Here is a 21,986-nt window from a genome sequence, read left to right as displayed (position 1 = left end):
TATCTGAAAAGAGGACTTTGGACCACTGAGCAACAGTCCAGTTTTTTTTCTCCTTAGCCCAGGTAAGATGCTTCTGACATTGTTTCTGTTTCAGAAGTGGCTTGGTAGCCCTTTTCCTGAAGACGTCTGAGCATGGTGACTCTTGATACACTGACTCCAGCTTCAATCCACTCCTTGTGAAACTCTCCCAAGTGTTTGAATCAGCTTTGCTTGACAGTATTCTCAAGCTTGCGGTCATCCCTGTTGCTTGTGCACCTTTTGCTACCTAATTTCTTCCTTCCAGTCAACTTTGCATTTAATATGCTTTGATACAGCACTCTGTGAAGAGCCACTCCTTTCAATAATGGCCTTCTGTGACTTACCCTCTTTGTGGAGGGTGTCAATGATTGCCTTCTGGACCATTGCCAAGTCAGCAGTCTTTCCCATTATTGTGGTTTCAAAGAACAAGAGATACCCTGAATTTATACTGTAGAGATGGTCGTTTAATGAAACTCAAATATAAATATTCTAATATATTGAGATACTGGATTTTGACTTTCATGAGCTGTAAGCTCTAATCATCAAAATTAAAACAAAAAACTTTTTAAATGGCTTACTTTAGATGTTATGAATGTAATATATTTTTTAGACTATAGAATCAATAGCGATTGATTGAGTGGACTGAGTATTCCATCTGGACTGGCAGATCCATGATCCAAACAAACAACATTTCAGTTCCAAAATGGAACTGCTTCTGAATAACAGGTTCTTGGTTCTCACATTCTTTTCAGGGCAAGTTAGAGGTTTGTGAGCTGTCTTAACCCTCTGGGGCCGACAAACGCGGATATGCATTTTGGGGCAGATTTTCCTGATAAGGCAGAAATGAGCTTGAATTACTCTGCCATTTTTGGTCATTCAGATAAGAGCAATACACCATTCGAATCTGTAAGGGGTCTACTTTTATTTGTATACACTCATAATAACAACTAAACTTTGTGCTTTTGAAGAATAAAGAAAACAAACAGGGTGCGCTCTCTGTCTTCTCCATCTCCGCGAACTGTTTTCAGAAACGCGTCACTTGAAGCTTGAAGTATCTACTTTCAAATGAAGTAACTGTGCGTTCACACCGCCGGCGGCGAGAGCGTCAAAGTGGCCGGAAGTCATTCATTTTCAATGTGAGCCGGCGGCGAGCTCCGGCGAGAGCGGCGCGGCGAGTCTTGGGCGGTGAGAGCGTCGAGGAGAGTTGAAATCAGGTCAACTTTATGGTAATGAGCTATGACGCGGTTGGGCGGCAACCAATCGGAATGTAGAAGTCCTCCGCTTGAGAGGGTTCCAGAGAACGCAGTCCTGTAAACTTTGGTTCCGACCACATTAGTTCCCAAGCAAAATGGAAGAGAGATTAATTATTGCTGTGGCGGGTTTCCCGATAATATTTGACGTGTCCCTGTTTGTGTACAGGGACATAAATAAATAAAAATTATAGAGGACATTTTCCCGCTACAACGTGTGTTTTTCAGCGGGAATGCAATTTATTTGCTCAAAACAACACCTTCAATCTGGACAGTTTGTAATGTAGGCTGCACACAAATTAATGTTAATTAAAGACCAAGGCTAGTAAATGTCTCCTATAATGTTGAAATTAGACTAGCACTTAACCATGAACACAAATCCACAACACACAAATGGCTTTTAATTGGTTTATTTGGTTAGCAAACATGTAACTACAATTAAGTTCTTTCCATCGATCAATTTCTCACTTTCACATTTCAAATATTAACTTATACTCTACTTGTGGTCAGTCTGCACAAGATCAACCTGCTTGTTTCCTTTGCAGCTCCTTTAAATACAAGACGAGCATACGATCTACGTCAGAGCGCCAGCGCGTCCACGAATCTTTTCTACAGCGTCGCAGTCAGGGCGGCCAGGGCGAATTTTGACGCTCTCGCCGCCGGCGGTGTGAAAACACAGTAAGAAAACAAATATTCTGTGATGAAGTAATCCGTATGAAACCAACACGACGTTCAGTCTGTCCAGTCTAACTCATTATTTTTAATGGGATCCCGCCTCCTCGTGTTCACATGTAAATAACCATATGATCGTCAGGAGTGAAGAGTTCATCGCTGCTATACTGAGTAAAGGCTGGATTTCCCTCAAAATAAGAACGAGAGTTCATCAAGTAGAGAAGACCGAACTGATGAGTAAGTAATGTTTATGTTTTGCATTAGTTAACGTGTTATTGTGACATAAACTTGAACACGTTTCTAGTTGGGTTTTTCCCAAACTACAACACAATGAATGCTACGCATCTAAGAAAGTTTAGACCATGTTTATTATTAATAATCTGTTCACAAATATATTTTAATAGCGTGCTAAACGATAACAATTAGTTCTCAGATATAAAATATATTTTTTATAGTACAAAGTACATCCTTTTATAGTACAAAGCATGTGTGAGTCTATGACTGCAGAATCATATCTTCTATACTATAAAAATCATACATGATGTTTAGATGGCTATATGACTACAAAATCATAGTTGGGTTTCCCCCAAACTATAATTCCTGACTAAAATGTTTGAAATCCAGTAAAACATTTTGAATATGATGGGCAATTGTATTTAAATTTCTTACGGCGCGAGTATGTTTTCTTGCTCCATATAAAACAATAAAAGTAATATGAGAGTACATTGTAACATGATGAATGCTACGAGTCTAAGTATGTTTAGAACATGTTTATGATTAATAGCCTACTCTGTTCAAAAATAGATTTTAATAGCGTGCTAAACAATAATAATTAGTTTCTGAAAAATAAAATGTATTTTCTTTTTACGATAATACAAAGCATGCATGAGTCTATGGCTACAAAACCTATATATATATACAGATGCTCCTGATATAAACATGTTCACAAATGGGTTTTTTTTTTGGTTTTGTATTTTATTGAATCAGACACCTGCACCACAGATGATGAATCCTGCTGACTTTCAGTCTCTTCCAACTGTTTTCCTCTGAGAGCACTGCACCAACATCTGAAGTTCAACTACACTGATATTCTATGGTAAAACAAGATCCTTGACTACTGATAATGTTTTTATCTTCTTGAATCCATAGAAAGTGGCAGAAACACTTAACACGTAAATATCAGGTATGATTTATTTGTTTCACTTGTTGAACAGAATCTGTTGCAGGAATGAGTTAAAGTCTGTTCACATCTCTGTGGTTAGATCAGTGTGCACAATAATGTGTCTTTTGACCTTCATTATGTATGTTTTGATTATACTGTGTTGTAAATAAAATACAAATCATTTTAAAAACCTATTTTTTCAATCTCCTCACATTCTCTCTTACCTGCCTCAGTCACAGTCACACTGATGGGCCATTATGGGGCCATTAGGGGAGGGCCCTTTGTCTCTCAGGTGAAAATCACATAATATTCAAGGCCATTACCACTCCCTCGCATATTGGCTTTCAATCACAAAACATGTCTTTAAACATTTTAATCAATGTATTGTTTTCTGTGAGCAAATAAACAAGATGATTTTCACATAATTTTGAAGCAAAAATTCTAGGCTACAAGATCCAGTTCTCAAAAGTCTTGTGAACAATTGTTCTGTATGTGTTTTATGGTCTTATTTCAGTGTGGGTTAAACTCTATGTTCCCCCTCGAAGGAACTCGCACTGCGTCGGTAATGACACTTTGGGGGAACCCCCTCAGCGTAGCGCGTCTGAAGCATGAATGAAACTATTCCAATCCTGATTGGTGTTGAGTCATGACGTAACATGTGACGGCATACTCGGAAGATACAAAGGGACGCCAGCACACAACAGAGTCAGCTTTTTGCTCTTCAGCAAGCGCTCTGTGTCATTGTGTGTCTTATTTGGTGTTGTTTGTCACAAGCAGTATATTGTCATGACGAGTTGACAGTTCAAGCGGTGTGTGCATTCCTGCCCGAGGTTCAGCTGTGTGTTAATTGTTTGGGAATGCAGCACGCCCGGGCAGCTCTCGAGGGAGCTGCCTGTGCGGACTGTGAAGCTCTGCCGATCAGAGTGCTGCGCTCCCACCTGGCTGTGTTTAATGAGGCTGGCCAGGCTCGCGCACCCTGCGGTTCGGGCGGCTTAGATTGTGGGGCTCGCAAATGGATCTGTCAGGAGGGCTCGAGACTGATGCGGCACATTCTCAGTCCTCGTCTGACAGTTCCGATGTTCTCACTCCCATTGCGGAAGCCCGCGTCGCAGTTTCTTCCGCATGGGAGGACGACCCGATGTTTGAGCTGTCTGATTCCGAGGAATTAGACATGCTCAGCACCGAGTCGGGTGGAATTGCAGAGCGATCGCCACTGCATTCACCCGCATTTGAGGAGCTTGTTGATGTGCTGTCTCGTGCTGTGGCCAAACTTAATATTAACTGGCCATAAGAAAAACAGGAAGTGCAAGTGAAAAGTAAATTGGATGAGCGCTTCCTGCAGCACAGGTCTCAGCCTCAACGCCGGGGTTAACCATTTTTTTCCTGACTTGTGTAAGTCATGGAATAAACTGTACTCCGCTCGACTGTCTAACCCTCCTGTGTTAGATTATAGTAACATTTTGGGAGCATGTGAGTACAGTTATGGGACTATGCCTCGGATGGAAGAGCCTTTAGCCAGCTATCTCTCCCCTGACGTTGCGTCGTCCCTTAAAGACCCGGTACTGCCCACCAAACCTTGTCGGGTTACATCATCATTGGTGGGCAGGGCTTATATGGCAGCTGGTCGGGCTGGTGCATGCCTGCATATAATGGCACTGATGCAAGCATACCAGGCTGATTTTTTAAAGGATTTAGACGAGGGTGAGGGACCAACTCCGGATGATTCAGCGGAGCTGCGTAGAGCTGCAGATTTGTCTCTCCGTGTTACCAAGGAGACAGCCCGTGCCATCGGCCGCTCCATGGCGGCTATGGTTGCCACGGAGAGACATTTGTGGCTAAACTTATCAGGGATAAAGAAGAAGGACAGGGCCTTTCTCCTAGATGCCCCGATATCACCTTCTGGCCTGTTCGGCGACGCAGTCAATATGGTCGTCGACAGGTTTCAGGAGGCGAAAAAGCAGTCTGCAGCATTTAAGCAGTACCTCCCTCTCCGCTCTAAATCTAAGAAGGCTGCTCTGAGCAGGCGGCCCCAGCTGTCATCAAGCTCCTCGTACCAGCAGGTACAAAAAGAGAGTGTCGCTTCAAGAGCCCCTCCTCAGGGATCTTGGCAACAGAGGCGACGCTCTCGCCTGAAGCCTGCTGAGCCGAAGGTCGATTTGAGGACCGACCTTCAGGCTAGAAAGGCTTCGGGAAAGAGGTCCTAGCTCTCGCAGGGTTTCTGAGGGTTACCCCCCATGGGGTGGAGCGATCAAGGTCGTTTCCACCTTGGAACCCTCAGGAAATTGTTGTTGGTATCCCGCCGTCCAGTACGCTTCGGGCCACATCAATTTCCGGCGAAAGCAACGCTGCAGTGTCCGCCCCAAAGGCTTGCGGCCTGGCAGCGACAGTGTCCGCACACAGAAAATCGTTGTCGATCTTTTCCTGCCGGTATTCCGCTTCAGGGGATCATTAACTATACTCGAAGAACACCCGAGGTCAGCCTCGAGAGGCTGATTCACTTAGTAGATTATATCGGCACATGGCAATGCCTTCCGAATATATCTCCATGGGTCCTGCGTACAGTAGAAAGGGGGTACAGACTGCAGTTCGGTTACCGCCCCCCCGAAGTTCAATGGGGTGGTCTAGACTGTAGTGCACCCAGAGCAGGGTCGGGTGATGGAACAGGAAGTTCATTCCCTGTTGGTGAAGGAGGCCATCGAACGTGTTCCTCCGCCAGACAGGGAGTCCGGGTTCTACAGCCGGTACTTCATAGTTCCAAAAAAGGATGGGGGGTTGCATCCAATTTTAGATCTGCGGCACTTGAATCATTCTCTCAGGAGAGTCAGGTTCAAGATGCTCACTATTCCTACCACCGTGAGTCAGATCAGATCCGAGGACTGGTTTGTCACGATAGATCTAAAGGACGCATACTTCCATGTTTCCATCATTCCTTCTCACAGGAAGCTCCTGAGGTTCGCTTTCGGGGGCGAAGCGTTCCAGCACCGGGTTCTTCCGTTTGACCTAGCTCTCTCCCCTCGCACTATCACCAAGTGCACGGATGCAGCTCTAGCACCACTGAGGCTTCGGGCATCCGTGTGCTGAATTATATTGACGACTGGCTTATACTGGTCCAGTCTCGGGAGATGGCAGTTCGGCATCGACATGTCGTCCTTGGCCACATTCGGAGCTTGGGGTTGAGACTCAATACGAAAAAGAGCGTGTTGTCGCCCGCCCAGAGAACCACGTTCCTGGGGGTGGTATGGGACTCGGTAATGATGTGGGCACAATTGTCTCCTGCTCGTATAGAGTCCATCCTGGCGAAGGTTTCCAGGATAAAGCTAGGCCACGCTATCCCTGTAAAGCAGTTCCAAAGACTGCTGGGGCTCATGGCAGCTGCGTCCAACGTAATATCTTTTGGCCTTCTGTACACGAGACCCCTACAGTGGTGGTTGAAAACAAGGGGTTTTCCTCGAGAGGGAATCCGTTCCATATGATCAAGGTCAAGCGCTGATGCCTTCGTGCCCTGTCTCAGGTCACCATGTCCTAATACGAGCAGACAATATGTCAGTGGTCTCATATTTGAACCATCAGGGGGGTCTGAGGTTGCGCCCTCTGTGCAGATTGGCGGACCAGATCCTCCTGTGGTCCAAGGGGAAACTGTCATCTCTCAGAGTGATGTATGTCCCTGGGGACCAGAATCGGGGAGCAGATGTCCTGTCAAGGCAGGGGTTGAGGCCCGGGGAATGGAGACTTCACCCCGAGGTGGTGAAGTTGATATGTGAGAGGTTCGGCCCTGTGGAAGTGGATTTATTCGCGTCTCGAGAGACGACCCACTGTCCACTCATGGTACAGACGTGACCGATGCTACGCCTGTATGCTTTTCCCTAGATCGCTCTGCTTGCGGGAGTTCTGGAGAGGGTTCAGAAAGAGGGGGTCAGTCTATAGCAGGTAGCCCCGTTCTGGCCAACCTGGGTATGGTTCTCAGACATCATGTCACTCTTGACAGGCCAGCCGTGGCAGATCCCTCTGATCTTAAAACCTATCGAGTCGGCTACGGCAAAGAATCTGACCTTTAAGATGGTCTTCCTCCTAGCGATTACTTCGCTCAAGAGAGTGAGGGATCTCCAGGCCTTGGCTATCTCACCAACCTGCCTGGAGTTTGCCCCTGGAGGAGTTAAGGCCATTTTACACCCTAGGCCCGGCTATGTGCCCAAGGTGCCATCTAATGTGGCACGGCCGATGGTTCTTCAGGCCTTTCATCCTCTGCCTCATGTGTCGGCGGAAGAAGAGAGGCTTCATAGTCTCTGCCCTGTCAGAGCTTTGAATATCTTTATTCAGAAGTCTTCTCATTGGAGGAGGTCAGAACAGTTGTTGGTGTGCTTTGGATCACCCAAGAAGGGGTTCCTGCTTCCAAGCAGATGATTAGTAATTGGATTATTCAGGCTATTACCTTGGCCTATCAGGTGCACGGTTTGCCTTCACCTGTGGCCTTGAGGGCCCACTCTACTAGAGGCATGGCATCCTCTAGGGCCCTCCTTTCAGGAGTCCCGTTGCAGGAGATCTGCGATGCGGCTGGGTGGTCCGCCCGCATACTTTCATCAGGTTTTATAGCCTGGACCTTCCCTCCACGCTGGGTGCACGAGTGCTCTCGTCCTAAGTTGTGCCTGGTTCAGCTTCACACTAGGACAGGCAGGTTTCGGGGTGGCATAGTGGGTATACGTTCCCCAAAGTGTCGTTACAGACGCAGTTTGAGTTCCCTCGAGGGGGAACGTCTCGGGTTACGACTGTAACCCTTGTTCCCCAAGAAAAGGAACGAGACACTGCGTCACTTTGCCACACCTCTCCATGCCTGGAAGCAGCTTTCTTCATCGCAAAAGCTGACTCTGTTGTGTGCCGGCGTCCCTTTGTATCTTCCGAGTATGCCGTCACATGTTACGTCATGACGCAACACCAATCAGGATTGGAATAGTTTCATTCATGCTTCAGACGCGCTACATTGAGGGGGTTCCCCCAAAGTATCGTTACTGACGCAGTGTCTCGTTCCCTTTCTCGGGGAACAAGGGTTATAGTCATAACATTTTTGACAGTTCAATTTACTCCTATGGCGACAAGAACCAGACATGCTTCAATATCTGCGTAACAATCTCAGGACACCCAATGCAATACTTCACACCACTCACTTCCTGTGGGCATTAATTTTAAGCAAAAGCACAGTGTGTGAAGCTCTCTGTCCCTCTATTTAAACAGCTCAATCGCAAACCACCCTCACCCACTCTATCAGTGGAAGCCAAGCCGATGCAGGGCTCCAAACTTCTAGAGCTGGGTAAGGCATACATCAAATCTCTTTGTCTGACAAATCCCTTGCGGCCCCTGCTCTCCCTCCTTTTCCAAAACGGTTCCCACTGCTTATTTATTTATTTGTCCCTTACAATCCTATTAGAGTGTTTATAAGACATGGCTTTATGATTCCTGCTATAATTCTGCTAAGTCTGGCAAGAGGTTTTGCATATTCATTCATGATTCTTCATAGTGGCACACAAGTCATTATCATATTCAGAAGCTGACTGAAAAGCTCTGCAGGCTTATTATCGTTAACTAAAACCATAAAAAACCGTTTTGTTATCTTGAAATAAAATTAACTGAAATTAAATAAAATATAACAAAAAACCTAAACTTATCATCTTATTATTCCATTAATTATTTTAATTACAGTGTTTTTCTTAGGTTATGCAACCAACTTCAGCTGTCAAATACAGCCCATTGGCAAGGCAAAAGTTGACTGCTACTTGCGAAAATGCGCTTTGATAGCTTGTCGATGTCTATAGCTAAAGCACAAAGTGGTTAAAAGCCACAAATGCAATTTGTAGTAGCGGTACCTGTTTTGGTAAAAAGCTGGTTGTGTACCATCTGTAGTTGCCAAAACAACATTTTTCATTTGCATTTAGTTTAAGTACTATAAAAAAATGTATTACATTTAAAAATTTAAACAAAAAAACCTAAACAAAATTACTTCAATTTTAACCAGAACATGTGAAAAAAATAAATAATAATAATAATTTAGATTAGTAATAAAAGCTACAATAATATATTAATAAGTCTGCTGCTCTGTCTATACAATAAAACCACTGAGTGACATCATTATTTGCATATCTGTATGTATACTGATCAATAATGGATATCTAAAATGAAAAGGTAAACCCATATTTCCTTTAGCAGTTTTTCTCTCTTTATGAAAGCCTTTCTGCTGAAAAGGGGAAAAATAGCCTCCTGCAGGGGTATATCTAAGAAGCCTGAGTTTTCATGCAGTTAGGTGTGTCTGAACACCTAGCTCGCAGAGTTTCTTTCTTTCTTTTTTTTTATAGTATGTTTAGCAGACAATAATTACACAATTAAGATTTTGTGAACCAACAACATCAGCATCAGAGCACTGGGTATCTTAATCACACATCACTTTATTTTAATATTAATCGAATTGGACCCAGGTTGCTTCTGAAAGAATACTCTGCTGTTGCTGTAGTAACGAAACTAGTGCTCATCCGATTGACAGATAAACTGCACGCTCTTATTTCAGTGTTGTTTTTTATTTTGTGGCTATTTCGACTAACAGTTTGATTTGTACATTCAGTTGAACAACATTAATTTAAAGTTAAAGACTGTCTGCGGCGACTCAAGATACTGTTCCAAATCCTGCTGTACCACACTGCTGCCACTTACATAGTTTACCAAAAAAATAAATAAAAATCACATTATATTTTTCCCAAATTATTGTTGATGTTCATAACTTTATATTAGGCTGAAAGATTGTGTATCTTTCCGCACAACATTTGTCTTTCTGTCCGTATGCTTTATATAGGTAGCTAATAAGGCATAGATCGCGCTTTCTCTTTCCGTTTGCTCTGTTTTGTCAAACAAACACCACTTCAAACTCATCTATGCAACTTTGTTCATTCCTGAAGTGGGCTTTTATATTAACTGTTTTGGACTGCTGTCTCCAATTGGGTGCAACACCTGTGAGTTGTTCTAAACGCGGTTGTGCTTCTCGTCCGGTGTGTGACTACATACCGCACATGTATTAAATGCGCGTCCTTGAGAGCACGCAGTTTTCTAACATATTTACTTTAACTTGTTAGGTAATATCAATGATATGACGTTTCAGATGCATCTGAAATGACAAAAACATATACATATTTAATTATTTGATCAAAATTATTGCTAGGGACAGTTTGGTAGTGGCTGGATATTGGTAGGGACATGTCCCTAGCGTCCCCCCCTACTTCTACGCCCCTGCATTAACTGATATACTGTATTGTACTGTACTGTTACTTACAAAAAATTGTTATATAAATCGCACACGATTTGAACCTGGGACCCTTTCACTCAAATCAAAAAGCTTACTTCAAATCCAACAAACCTTCATAGTGCAATATATACAGTAGATGATATTATCCTAAAAAAATATCTCACTTGAGCATTTGAGTTTATCAGAAAGAATGAACCACAACTGTAAAGAAAAAAAAAACATTGAATACTGTTGAAATTATTTAAAACATTTTGCATAAATCATAATCATAAGAGTAAATCATAATCATAAGAGTAATAAATTGGGAAGTCATGGGGAAGTCGTGGCCTAATGGTTAGAGAGTCGGACTCGTAATCGAAAGGTTGCGGGTTCGAGTCCCCGGCCGGCAGGAATTGTAGGTGGGGGGAGTGAATGTACAGCGCTCTCTCCACCCTCAATACCATGACTGAGGTGCCCTTGAGCAAGGCACCGAACCCCCAACTGCTCCCCGGGCGCCGCAGCATGGCTGCCCACTGCTCCGGGTGTGTGTGTGTGTGTGTGTGTGTGTGTGGGTGTGCATTTGTTCACTACTCACTGCTGTTGTGTGTGTGCACTTGGATGGGTTAAACGCAGAGCACCAATTTCGAGTATGGGTCACCATACTTGACAATACGTCACGACTTTAAATGAAACCCCATACCGAGATCACATACTATCATATCAAAAGAGTATAAAATTACAAACAAACATGCATAAAGCTGCTCTGTTTGTCTGCTATTTTTTTCTCAATTTTGAGTTGGCATGAATGCCATAAAACTGAAGCCAGTTAGCACAGGACATGAATTTAAAATCCCACAGTTGCATTATGTGTGACTGTTTCCATCACCATATAAAACAGTGATTCTGTGTCCTTTTTTGTCTTTGTTCCAAGTTAAATTTATTCTGCAAGATGTTTACAAGGAACAAATTTAGATTACTCTCAGGACTATCAACATCCAATTTTGCTCATGGTTAGTTAATGCATTGACTAATGTCAACTAATGGGACCTTACTGTAAAGTGTGACCATATGTTTGTATAGTTTACATTAAAATCACAAAGTGTTATGTGTTTCAGGAAATTTTTAAATTGCTTCAAAAATGTATCATTAATATATTATACTAACTGTTCACCAGCCTTCTTTTCATCATGAAGGTCACAGGCATGTAGATGTAGTTTTAATTTAAGGAGCTCACAATCACATTGTTTTCAAAAGTCATTTTAAGATCATTTTGATTAGATGGGCCAAAAATAGTGATATCCAGTAGGTGGTTTGTTAGCATATTTGATTTAAGACCCAGCTTATGTACTGCCAAATATTTTCTCATCCAAATTTGAGGAGGCACTGCCTTGGAGAAAACATTCCTGACACCGACGGCCCAAACAGAGGATGGAAGCTGTTGTGATGTTGACAGTTCTCATAAATGGTCCGGGTGGCAATCGTCCTCGTAGACTACCAGGTGCCTTAATTCGTTTTATATTTGTTGTGGCAAAGCAAGGTTCTGTTTATTGTTAAGTTACTTTGTGACTATTTGACAGCCTGCTTGGTTGCCATGGTGTTCTGATTACAGTATGCCTCGCAAATTTCAATTTTCACTCTCTGTCAAGGCAAGAGCACAGGACAACAGCCTCTCCCCACTAACCTCCAATCTACCCCTATTTGCATGCGCATCCTCACACTTATGACATTGTCTGTGCATTCAGAACATCTCTTGAGAATCTTCCTTTCTGATTGGCTTATCTCATCAAAGCCACAGTCCCATAAACATCACTTGCATGAAGAATACGGTTGACCGCAGAAAACAGTAAGGGCTAAAACGCTCCATTCTTTATAATGCATACTATGTAAGTCAAGATAAAACAATAATCACTGTTAAATGTCATTTTGTACTCTGCACATTAAAAGGAATATTCTAAATTTCAATATTCTAAATAATCAAGTCAAGTTCAACCAACAGCATTTAGTGTGATGTTGATACCAAATTATTTTTTACAATAACAATATTTTCACTCGTTTCCTTTAAAAATAGACTAGACAGACAGACAGATAGATAGATTTATAAAGTTAGAGTTATAAAGTCAGAATTGTGAAATATGAGCTAACGATTATTAAAAATAAATTAGAATTGTGAGCAGAACTGGAGATGATTTGCAAGAGTTTATATCTCGTAATTCTGACTTTATTTCTTGCAATTGCAAATTTATATCTTGTACTTCTGAAAAAAAAAAGAAAAATGTTGCAATTACATTTTGTTTTTTTATCCTGTGATGATATTTTTGGAAGATTTTAAACCAGAAATGTGAGGTGTATAATTTTGTACATTTTTAATTTCTGTTAAAACACGTGTATTATCATTTTTACATCTGCTTCAGTGTTTTAGTTCCTACAGCATTATATTCATGGCGGCAAAGCTGTAAACTAGGTATAACTTCACACAGAAGGTTATTTAGTAATCTTTTGTTTTCCACACTAAAATTATACCAACACACATATTGTTTAAATCTTGTGGCTATACTGTTGGAATACTTAGTATTTTAAAGGCCTTAACACTTAGGCCTTATTCACTTCCACTGTAAGCTGTAAGACAGATTTATTTAAAATAAAAAAGAAGAGACAAGTTGAAATTCATTTTTATGCTAAGTACTGTAACATTATGCCAAAATGCTGTCGATCGAGCTTAACTTGTACTGAACTCAGAATATTCCTTTAATATACAATGAATCATGCTCCTTCAGCCAGGTAAAATATGAATTAAAGGAATCTCAAATCAAAAATAATCACAATTTCTAATAGAAATCTCAGGCGCAAATAACAGATGCGACCCAAGGAGAGAAAGAAGTCTGTAAAGTGGCTGCCATGCATCACGCAGGTGAGCACAGAATAATGTTGGACCTTTTCCATTCACTACTCACAATGCCAAACACTCTGGCTGCAGTTACACATGGGCGCCTCTGGATCTGCCAACAAATCTGTTCTATTCTCCAGCCTGGCACGTGCTCCTCTCCACTCTCAACGCAAGCTTGAGATATAGCCACAGCAGTTCCTTATTCTTTAGAATCTATCAGTGACAGATACAGGGAGAGGCTGTCAGATTAAAGCCATTGCGTCAGGCTGGATATTTTGAAAACATTTTCAGAGGTTTAACCCCCAGGATGCTGCTGAAACACAGAAGAAGGAAAAGAAAAAACAGGAGCAAAAGAAACGTTTCTCAAACCACCATCTTTTGAAAATCTTTCATTCAATCACACATAACTGGGTTAACCTGAATTGGAAACTATTATCATCTTAGTTTGCCAAAGGAACGTTAACTAAACAAAACACACAAAAGAAAGAAAAAGAAAATAAAAGAAAAGAGTGCAGGACCCTCACTTATCAGTGTGTTCCCAGCAAATTCTGCTAGTACGCTCACTGACTAGAGCGAGATGTATCAAGTGAACAATCATGGTTGCCATGGTAACCATAAAGCATCATTCAAGGTCATTATTCATACAAAGCAAGAGCGGAATATTTTATCGCATCCGAGTAGCCAGAGCGCAAGGATATCAGCGTGAATGTTTCGAGCCATTAAAACACAAGATTTATGGGTAATGATCAGGCCCATAGAGCACGGCTACGAGACATATGACCCCCTCCCACCAGCCACTGTGTCATCGATCCACACCGCAATGAGTTTGTCTTCCCAGTCATTTTCCGACATAACACCGCTGCCTCCGAGGTTTTGCCTGATAAAAACAAAAGATGCAGGCTTCTGCAGGGGGGGAGAAACGCACATGAGCAATTATATGACCAATTCGCCATTCTTGATCTAGGTTTAAAATGGGAGTTCCCACCTTTCGTGTTACATTTAAACCTTTGCAAATGCTCTTTTTTGACATTTCACTCACTTCACTGGAGGCAAAGTTTTGGCAGAAGAGGCTTCCACGGTTCCCTACATCAAAGTTTGAGTCATCAGAGAGAGAGACTGCGATCCTGAGGGAGACGCTGCAGGCATGCGAGCGGAACTGAAAAGCACTGACAGTTGTAACAGTGAACTAAGCCACTTGAGCCGAGGAACCAAAACCCAGAGCCACAATATAGAGGATGTGATAAAGAGTCGTTTAACAACTTAGTTTAACAAGTCGAGCAGATGTGAAAACTTTTTACTGAAACACATTCTGGAAATGATCGCTCAAACAAAGTGTTATTTTGAACGTGTAAAAGGGATTGTTCATTACAAAATTACAATTCTGTCATCAAATATACTTATGTACGGCACACAATAAATAAAGTTAGTGGGGTTTTGGAACCTGAAACTTTAAGTGAACTAATCAAAAATGCTTCTTATGCTCACCAAGGCTGCATTTATTTGATTGCATTTATTTTAAAATACAGTTAAAGCAGTAATATTGTGAAATATTATTACAGTTTAAATTCACTCTTATATGTATTAATATATGATAATTATTTGTAATAAATTTTAATGTATTCCTGTGATGGCAAATATTAATTTTCAACAGCCATTACTCCAGTCTTCAGAAATCACATGATTCTTCAAAAATAAGTCTAATATGCTGCACAAGAAACCTTTATTATCAATGTAGACAGTTGTTTTACTTATTATTGTTATTATTATTATAAACCTTCATTTATTTAATTTTTTTTTAAAAACTTTCTATATATAGCTTTAATTTTAAACATTTTTATAAAGGAATTAATTAATAAAGCTGTTTAAGAATAAAAATCTTCCTTAACAAGAAAAAAAAAATCAAAAAGATTTCACAATACTCCTAAGGCATGGAAATTCCATGAGAAGTGTATGTTCTTGTATGAAAGCATAAAATATTCTGAAACACACAATGATGCATTACCAAAGCAATAATGTATAGAGCGTAACACACACACATCACAATGCTTATGTAAACCTACAGGGGTGAAAATTTATACATGAATGGCAATTTTCTTTTACTGTCCAAGATTTACTATGTTTTATGTGTGTGTGTGGCAAGGTCATGGTTGCCCTTTCAAATGAAGTTCCCAATTCATTCATGAGCCATAACCTGACCTATTCATCACCGAGCGCACAGGCATGCCATGAACATGTGGCTGTGGAAGAATTCAATTACTCCAAATAAGCCACATCTCACCTCATCCAGCAATTTTTGCGCTACTTACGGGATCTGATGAAATCGTTCAGTACAGTTCTGTTTGGAGTAGGTTTCCCCAAACATCAAATGCTTATGCAGCATAATGTAATCATCTCTCTGTATAAAATGCTGAATAGTACTGCTTGCTGATTTATACATGTGTAGTTCAATACACTTGTCTGTTGAGCTTTGCAGACCAGTAAGCAGAATTGATGAAATGTAGGAGTAGATTGTAAGAAAGCGTTTTTGCTCTTGGCATGAGAGCGGTTTACTGCTGAGCTGGGATTCTAGATATCTAAATGAGAGCCACGCAAACATATTTTATGACCATGTTTTTAACCTCCAAATCTGAAGGAAGTCATTTAAAAATTGAAGGAAACATCAAAGTAGTGCTGCACTCTTAAAATTTAAAAACTAAATTTCTATACTCATAAGAAGTGGGAAAGTATGATTTGTGATATTATGAGCTCCATGTAGCTGTCCCTGATGAACTGTAACATGCTATGTTTTATGCACTAGAAAACTTCCAATTATTGACACACAGTGCGATTTTATAGACCATTTCGCTCAGAGTGCATGATCTTTAGAAAGCTAAAACTGGCAAGAGTGGCGGCCTCATCTTCATCTTATACCACTTACTATAAATATTGTGCAAATATTGTGCTTCGCAACAGAGCAAAATATGATGTTCAAATGATATAAACAAAAAAATCACAACAAAGAATAGTGGAATAGAAATGGTGAGCATCACCAAAGACAACAAAAGGTATGACTGCTGTGACGACTGTAACAGTAAGAGAGCTGTAGTGATGCTCAGTCTGGAGGAAATCAAGAGAAATTAAGGCAAGTGCTGTTTTTTACACCACTTGAGTCAATGTTGGTTGTGGATTTTATGCTTCACTGCACTGTATCTCAATGGTTCGGAGTATGACCTTTGGTGACTGTAGTAATAACAGAAAAAGAATATTAACTTTTCAAAAAGTTAAAATTTTAAAAAACAATAAGAACTAAAAGCAAATGATCTGTAGAATCACTCAAAATAGTAGCAGTAGGGTCATGGGTTTGAGCTCTAGGAAAAGCATGAACTGATCAAATGTATACATTGAAATCAAGTCGCTTTAGATAAAAGCATCTATGAAATGCATGAACACAATGTAAACACAAGTCTGGAGATGTAAAAGGAACATGTAATAAAAGGGGGTTTTGTACGATTTCTCTGTACAGTAAAACATTACAGGCATCATCACCCAGTGGCAGTTTCAGTGCAGTAGCATCTAGGTTCGCATCGAAAAATTCACTGTATAATTTGAAACAGTAGTTCAAATGTGTGTTTGACACTGGTCTTATGAGAATCTGGAGAAGTGACTCACAGAGACTGTCCTTGATTAATGTCTTGCATTAAGAAAAAGCAAGTGAGACTAAATTCTCTTCATGTTATAAGATGACCACATTAACAAACTTTATTCAAGCCATGCCTTTGATTTGAGAATAGGCTATAATGGATAAGTCTTATTAATATATATTGATATATGCTATAGATCTCTTTTAAAACTAATACAACAAAAAATGAAATAAGTGCCACCAGTTTTAACTGAGAAAAAGCTATAAATATTAATTGTTAATTGTAAGATGCTTTTCAACTATAAGTGATATATCATAATAATAAAAGAACACAAATTTTTTTTCAATGTTTTTATAAGTAATTTATAAAAAATATGTAAGTGTTTATACTATTTTATTATTATTTATAAGCCATAAAAATACTTGGATTTTTGCTGTAAAATATAGCAAAATGTTTTTATTAGTAATTTTTTTTATATATATTTTAAGTAAGCAGATGTTAGTTCTTGAAGTATCTCGGTATACAGTATTAACATTATCTCAGTAAACAAAATATAAGGTTGAGAACTGTAAAATATACATTCTCAAAAAGACCGTACCACACTGCTGAATATCTGGCAACCAGAGCTATCATTTATTTATTTTTTTTTTGGATGAAATTCATTTTTAAATTTAAATATATATCTTTTTTTTTCACTGATGTTGTTGCAATAACTGCTCCATACTAGAGGGACACAAGTGTGTGTGTGTTTGCACGCATGTTCACAATAACTGTTTCAGTGTTTGTATTACAAGTATTTGTGCTCTAGGGCCACTCCCTGGACCAGCCTAAAGGGCAGAACTATTTGCAGAACAAATTCGCTCTTAACAAGCTTTTTAATTTACCCAAAAAGAGCCTAAAGAATACCCAATAGATGATAAAGTCAATGCTGAAATCTTGGCTGAGTGCTCACTGACCTTTCCCGTGCTCTGGGTTCAGAGACGAAGAGGCACGGCTTTATCAGTAGTTAAATTAATGATCAATCCTTGAAAACTCCCTGACTCTGCAAGACTTCTCCTGGCTTAGCCGTTCTTCTCTCTTTATTCCTCATCTCAAGATTCCTCCCGTCGCTGCATAATACACACACACACACACACACACACACACAAAATCACGTTCTGCAATTGCACGGGCATCCCAAAGCTCTGATTGCCACAAAACTTGCTCCTTCCCATATAAGCCACAAACCCCTGCCATATTTCACTCACTCTGTGTGCCAGAAAGCGGACGTCTCTGTTTTGTCTGCAGGCTAGCCAAGCCCAGAGCAGAAGCACAAAAAGTTGAGCTGTTAAGCATCTTTCACCTCGCTCTCGGTGCCATCTCAAATCACTATCCCCATCTCTCTTCAGAGATTTTTAAGCACAGACAGAGGCTTTAACAGTAGCCCACATCACAGATGAATATAATCAGCTATTGTGTCCCCGACATACAGACTGATGGGGTTGATGGATAAAGCCGGAGATGTAAATCTGCTCTTACCTGCTGTTGAAGCTTAAAGCTGGGAGAAGGAACAGGAGGTAAATGGCTCCGATGAATTTCATTGCTTTGTCTTGCTCTCATGCACTCGGAGTCTCTTTCCCCCTTTTTCTCACGATCGCTCGCTTTTCCCTTCTCCCGTTCTCTCTGCCTCTCCTCTCTGGCTCGTTCACCCGTTCTCTCTCTCTCTCTCTCTCTCTTTTAGTGCTGCACACGCCACGGCAGACAGATGCAACGCTGCGAGCGGTCTGTGTATGTGAAAGCGCGGGGCTGCTGAGCTTCAAATAGCAGGGACGGGGAGACGGACGGATTTATTAATGGCCAGGAACCAGGGTGCAGGGGAGGGGGGATCCAGGGTCTGGGGAGGAAGACTGGAGAATGATTTGAGGTGGTGAGGTGATGTCAGCATCAATACAGCCAGTGGCTCCCTGTCTTTCTCTTTTGCGTTCCACGGCGAGATGAATACCTGCTGGTGTGTCCCACATGATATCCATCTGTCTGCGTTATTACCAGTAGCCTTGGGACGGGGCAGGGTGATTATCTGGGCTCGAGGCGTGCAGGGTTACTCCACAAAGACTAAATTGATCAATTTTCATGGAGATTACACTTTGATGGGAGGGTTCATTAGTTTGACATTTTGTTCTCTGTTGTCCGTCAAAGTGACTGATGAAACATTTCCCTGCTCACCGTCTCATATTGTGAGATTAAGAGGGTAAACCGATCATGAGAAATTGAATACTCTTGCAGTCACTTCGCTTTACCTTTCCTCCGTTCCGCCGCATCTGATGTCTCCATCCGGCTTCTCAAACAGCATTCAGTTTCTGGACACAAGATTACAAAACATATTAGGTGTAATGAAAATATCAACGTCAAACCAATTTATGAAATTTACTGTGGCTTAATGAGATGAAAATATATACAATCTATTTTCTAAATGCATGTTATGGAACGATTCACAATTTTTATTTTTTTCTTCTTCTACATCATTTCACCCACTTAAATACCACCCTTTTCTTGAACTTACCGCAAGATTTTCAGATTGCCAATCCAATCAACAACTGATGGATAAAAGTCTCACCTCACATTTTTTGGGCCCTATCATGCAACCGGCGCAAGTGTTTTTGCTAGTTTCAGCCCAACGCAGTTTTCATTTTCCAGTCCTGCGCTGCGTTGTTCACATTTCACATGTATTACTGGTTGATGTTTTAATGTGATTGTGTGGTCTTTTACACAAAAGAAAGGAGATGACATTGCGAAAATTATAAATAACTTTCCAAATAATCTCTGGTCTGCAATTGGTTGGATTCAAAGAGATAGTCCCACCCAAAACATGCCATTGGATGAGTTGTAACAGTATTGCTGTGTCATGCTGGTCAGGATGTTAAAACAAACCACAGTATTTTATTTTATTTGTGATATCAAAAGTTTTGTATTTTTATAGAAAACATTTTAAAGTTTTTTTTTTTATTATTTATTTTATAAAGTCTCAGTGTAACAGAAGTAGCGGCAGATATTTATGACACAACCGAGTCAATTGGATTATGGAAAAAGAAAAAGGGCCCTATTTTAACGATCTAAGCGCATGGTCTAAAGCGCACGGTGCAGGTGCACACTTAATGAGTAATGGGTGTGTTTTTGGGCATAACGTGCAATAAACCAATCAGATTCTCATCTCCAGTGTTCTACGGAGTCCCTAAGAGCTCATGGTGGTGGAAAGATTTCGGGGTGGGAGGAAAAAATATTTTTCAAATCTTGTGCGTTCTCTCGCAAATCATTTTGCGTTCCCTCACAAAACTTTGCGTTCTCAAGTTTTGCGAGGGAACGCAAACATCTTTGCGAGAGAACGCAAAAGATTTGAAAAATATTTTTTCCTCCCACCCCGAATTTTTTTCACCCACCCCGAAATCTTTCCACCACCATGAGCTCTTAGGGACTCCGTAGAACACTGGAGATGAGACTCTGATTGGTTTATTGCACGTTATGCCCAAAAACACACTCATTACTCATTAAGTGTGCACCTGCACCGTGCGCTTTAGACCATGCGCTTAGATCGTTAAAATAGGGCCCTTTTTCTTTTTCCATAATCCAATTGACTCGGTTGTGTCATAAATATCTGCCGCTACTTCTGTTACACTGAGACTTTATAATAATAATAAAAAAAAAAACTTTAAAATGTTTTCTATAAAAATACAAAACTTATGGTTGATATCAAAAATAAAATACTGTGGTTTGTTTTAACATCCTGACCAGCATGACACAGCAATATTGTTACAACTCATCCAATGGTATGTTTTGGGTGGGACTATCTCTTTGAATCCAACCAATTGCAGACCAGAGATTGTTTGGAAAGTTATTTATAATTTTCGCAATGTCATCTCCTTTCTTTTGTGTAAAAGACCACACAATCACATTAAAACATCAACCAGTAATAAATGTGAACTGAAGCATTCAAAATTCGCAAATGGAGGCTAAAGTTCCTTAAAAGTATCATAAAAGTAGTGCATATGACATATGTATTTCACAAGCTTTATGTAAGGAACAGACTGAAATTTAAATCATTATTTACTAATATCTTTTTGTTTGTGGTTAACTGCTTGATATGACCATCAAGCTAAAATAACCAGATACAATTGATTTACAAACTAATCATTCAGACAATGTGTGTGAACTGGATTAACTAATTCATTTAAAATATCTGACTCAAAATCATTTGACGTTAAACTGGACATTCTAAAATGGAACTCTTATAATTGCGCCAAGGAGAGTTAGGGCGGATGTCAATATTTTCCGTGAATAAGTTTTGGTTCGTTTCATACACGAAGCTATCCAATGGCTTCACAACACTTGAATATAACACATACTGTAACTCTTTAATGATGCTTTTATGGTGCTTTTGCATCATTTTTAAGCTTGAAAGCTTCAGCGCTCATTTATAGTAATTGCATGGAAAAAGAGCTTTCAAAACTTCTCTTTTGTGTTCTGCAGAAGAAAGCAAGTCATGCGACATTTCCTTTTTTAAGGCGAACTGTCTCTTTAATATGAATACTTCATCATGTTTCTTTTGAAATGTTGTGAAATACTTGCAAAAAGGCAACTTTTTAAATGCTTTAATATGAGGGCCAGTGCATCATAGAAACAACCAAAGCTCATTAGGAAACTGAAAAATAGAGGGTCTGTTGATAGCACCCATTCCTCTTTTACCTGTCTCTCTCGCACTATTTTTGTCTTCAAAGGGAATAAAAGATTTAGGGATAGCCATTGCTTTTAGCCATGGAAGGCTGACTGATTCAAGTTCTATGATCAGAACAGTGGAAATAGAGGAAAGATGTGTCGGCGGTAGAGGTCGTGTTATAAAAGAATGATGAATGGTTTCCATTACACCACTAATGGAGTTTAGAGTCTATTGTCCCTTAGTTCTACTCCCTGCTCCTAATTCTGCACCTATTTGATTTGCGTCTAATTAGAGCGTCATGGGTTGCATAGCCACTCAGGGAGTGGTCACAGATGGCTGGGGTCCAGGCCCTTGGGACTGCAATAAGTATTTTTAGTAATCTGGTCTTATTTGTCTTCGTCACACCTCTGGCAGTCTGTGTCACAGTAGACAAGG

At 40.4% G+C, this 21,986-nt stretch overlaps 1 protein-coding gene across 1 annotated transcript in view; it reads right to left on the bottom strand.

Moving 5' to 3' along the window:
* The window catches only part of LOC306888659 (leucine zipper protein 2), a gene marked incomplete at its 3' end in the record, with an annotated part of 133,558 nt that extends 114,993 nt beyond the window's left edge, over positions 1-18,565 (bottom strand). The window contains exon 1 of the mRNA XM_079447089.1: positions 18,383-18,565. Within this exon, the coding sequence (XP_079303215.1) occupies positions 18,383-18,444 (62 nt within the window). The 5' untranslated portion in view covers positions 18,445-18,565. The remainder of the gene's footprint in view (positions 1-18,382) is intronic.
* Between the last annotated feature and the right edge of the window lie 3,421 nt (positions 18,566-21,986).

Source organism: Barbus barbus, assembly GCF_936440315.1.
Source record: "Barbus barbus genome assembly, chromosome: 22".
NCBI lineage: Eukaryota > Metazoa > Chordata > Actinopteri > Cypriniformes > Cyprinidae > Barbus > Barbus barbus.
Note: the sequence above shows the minus strand (reverse complement) of the source record. Positions and strands in the feature narration are given on the sequence as shown.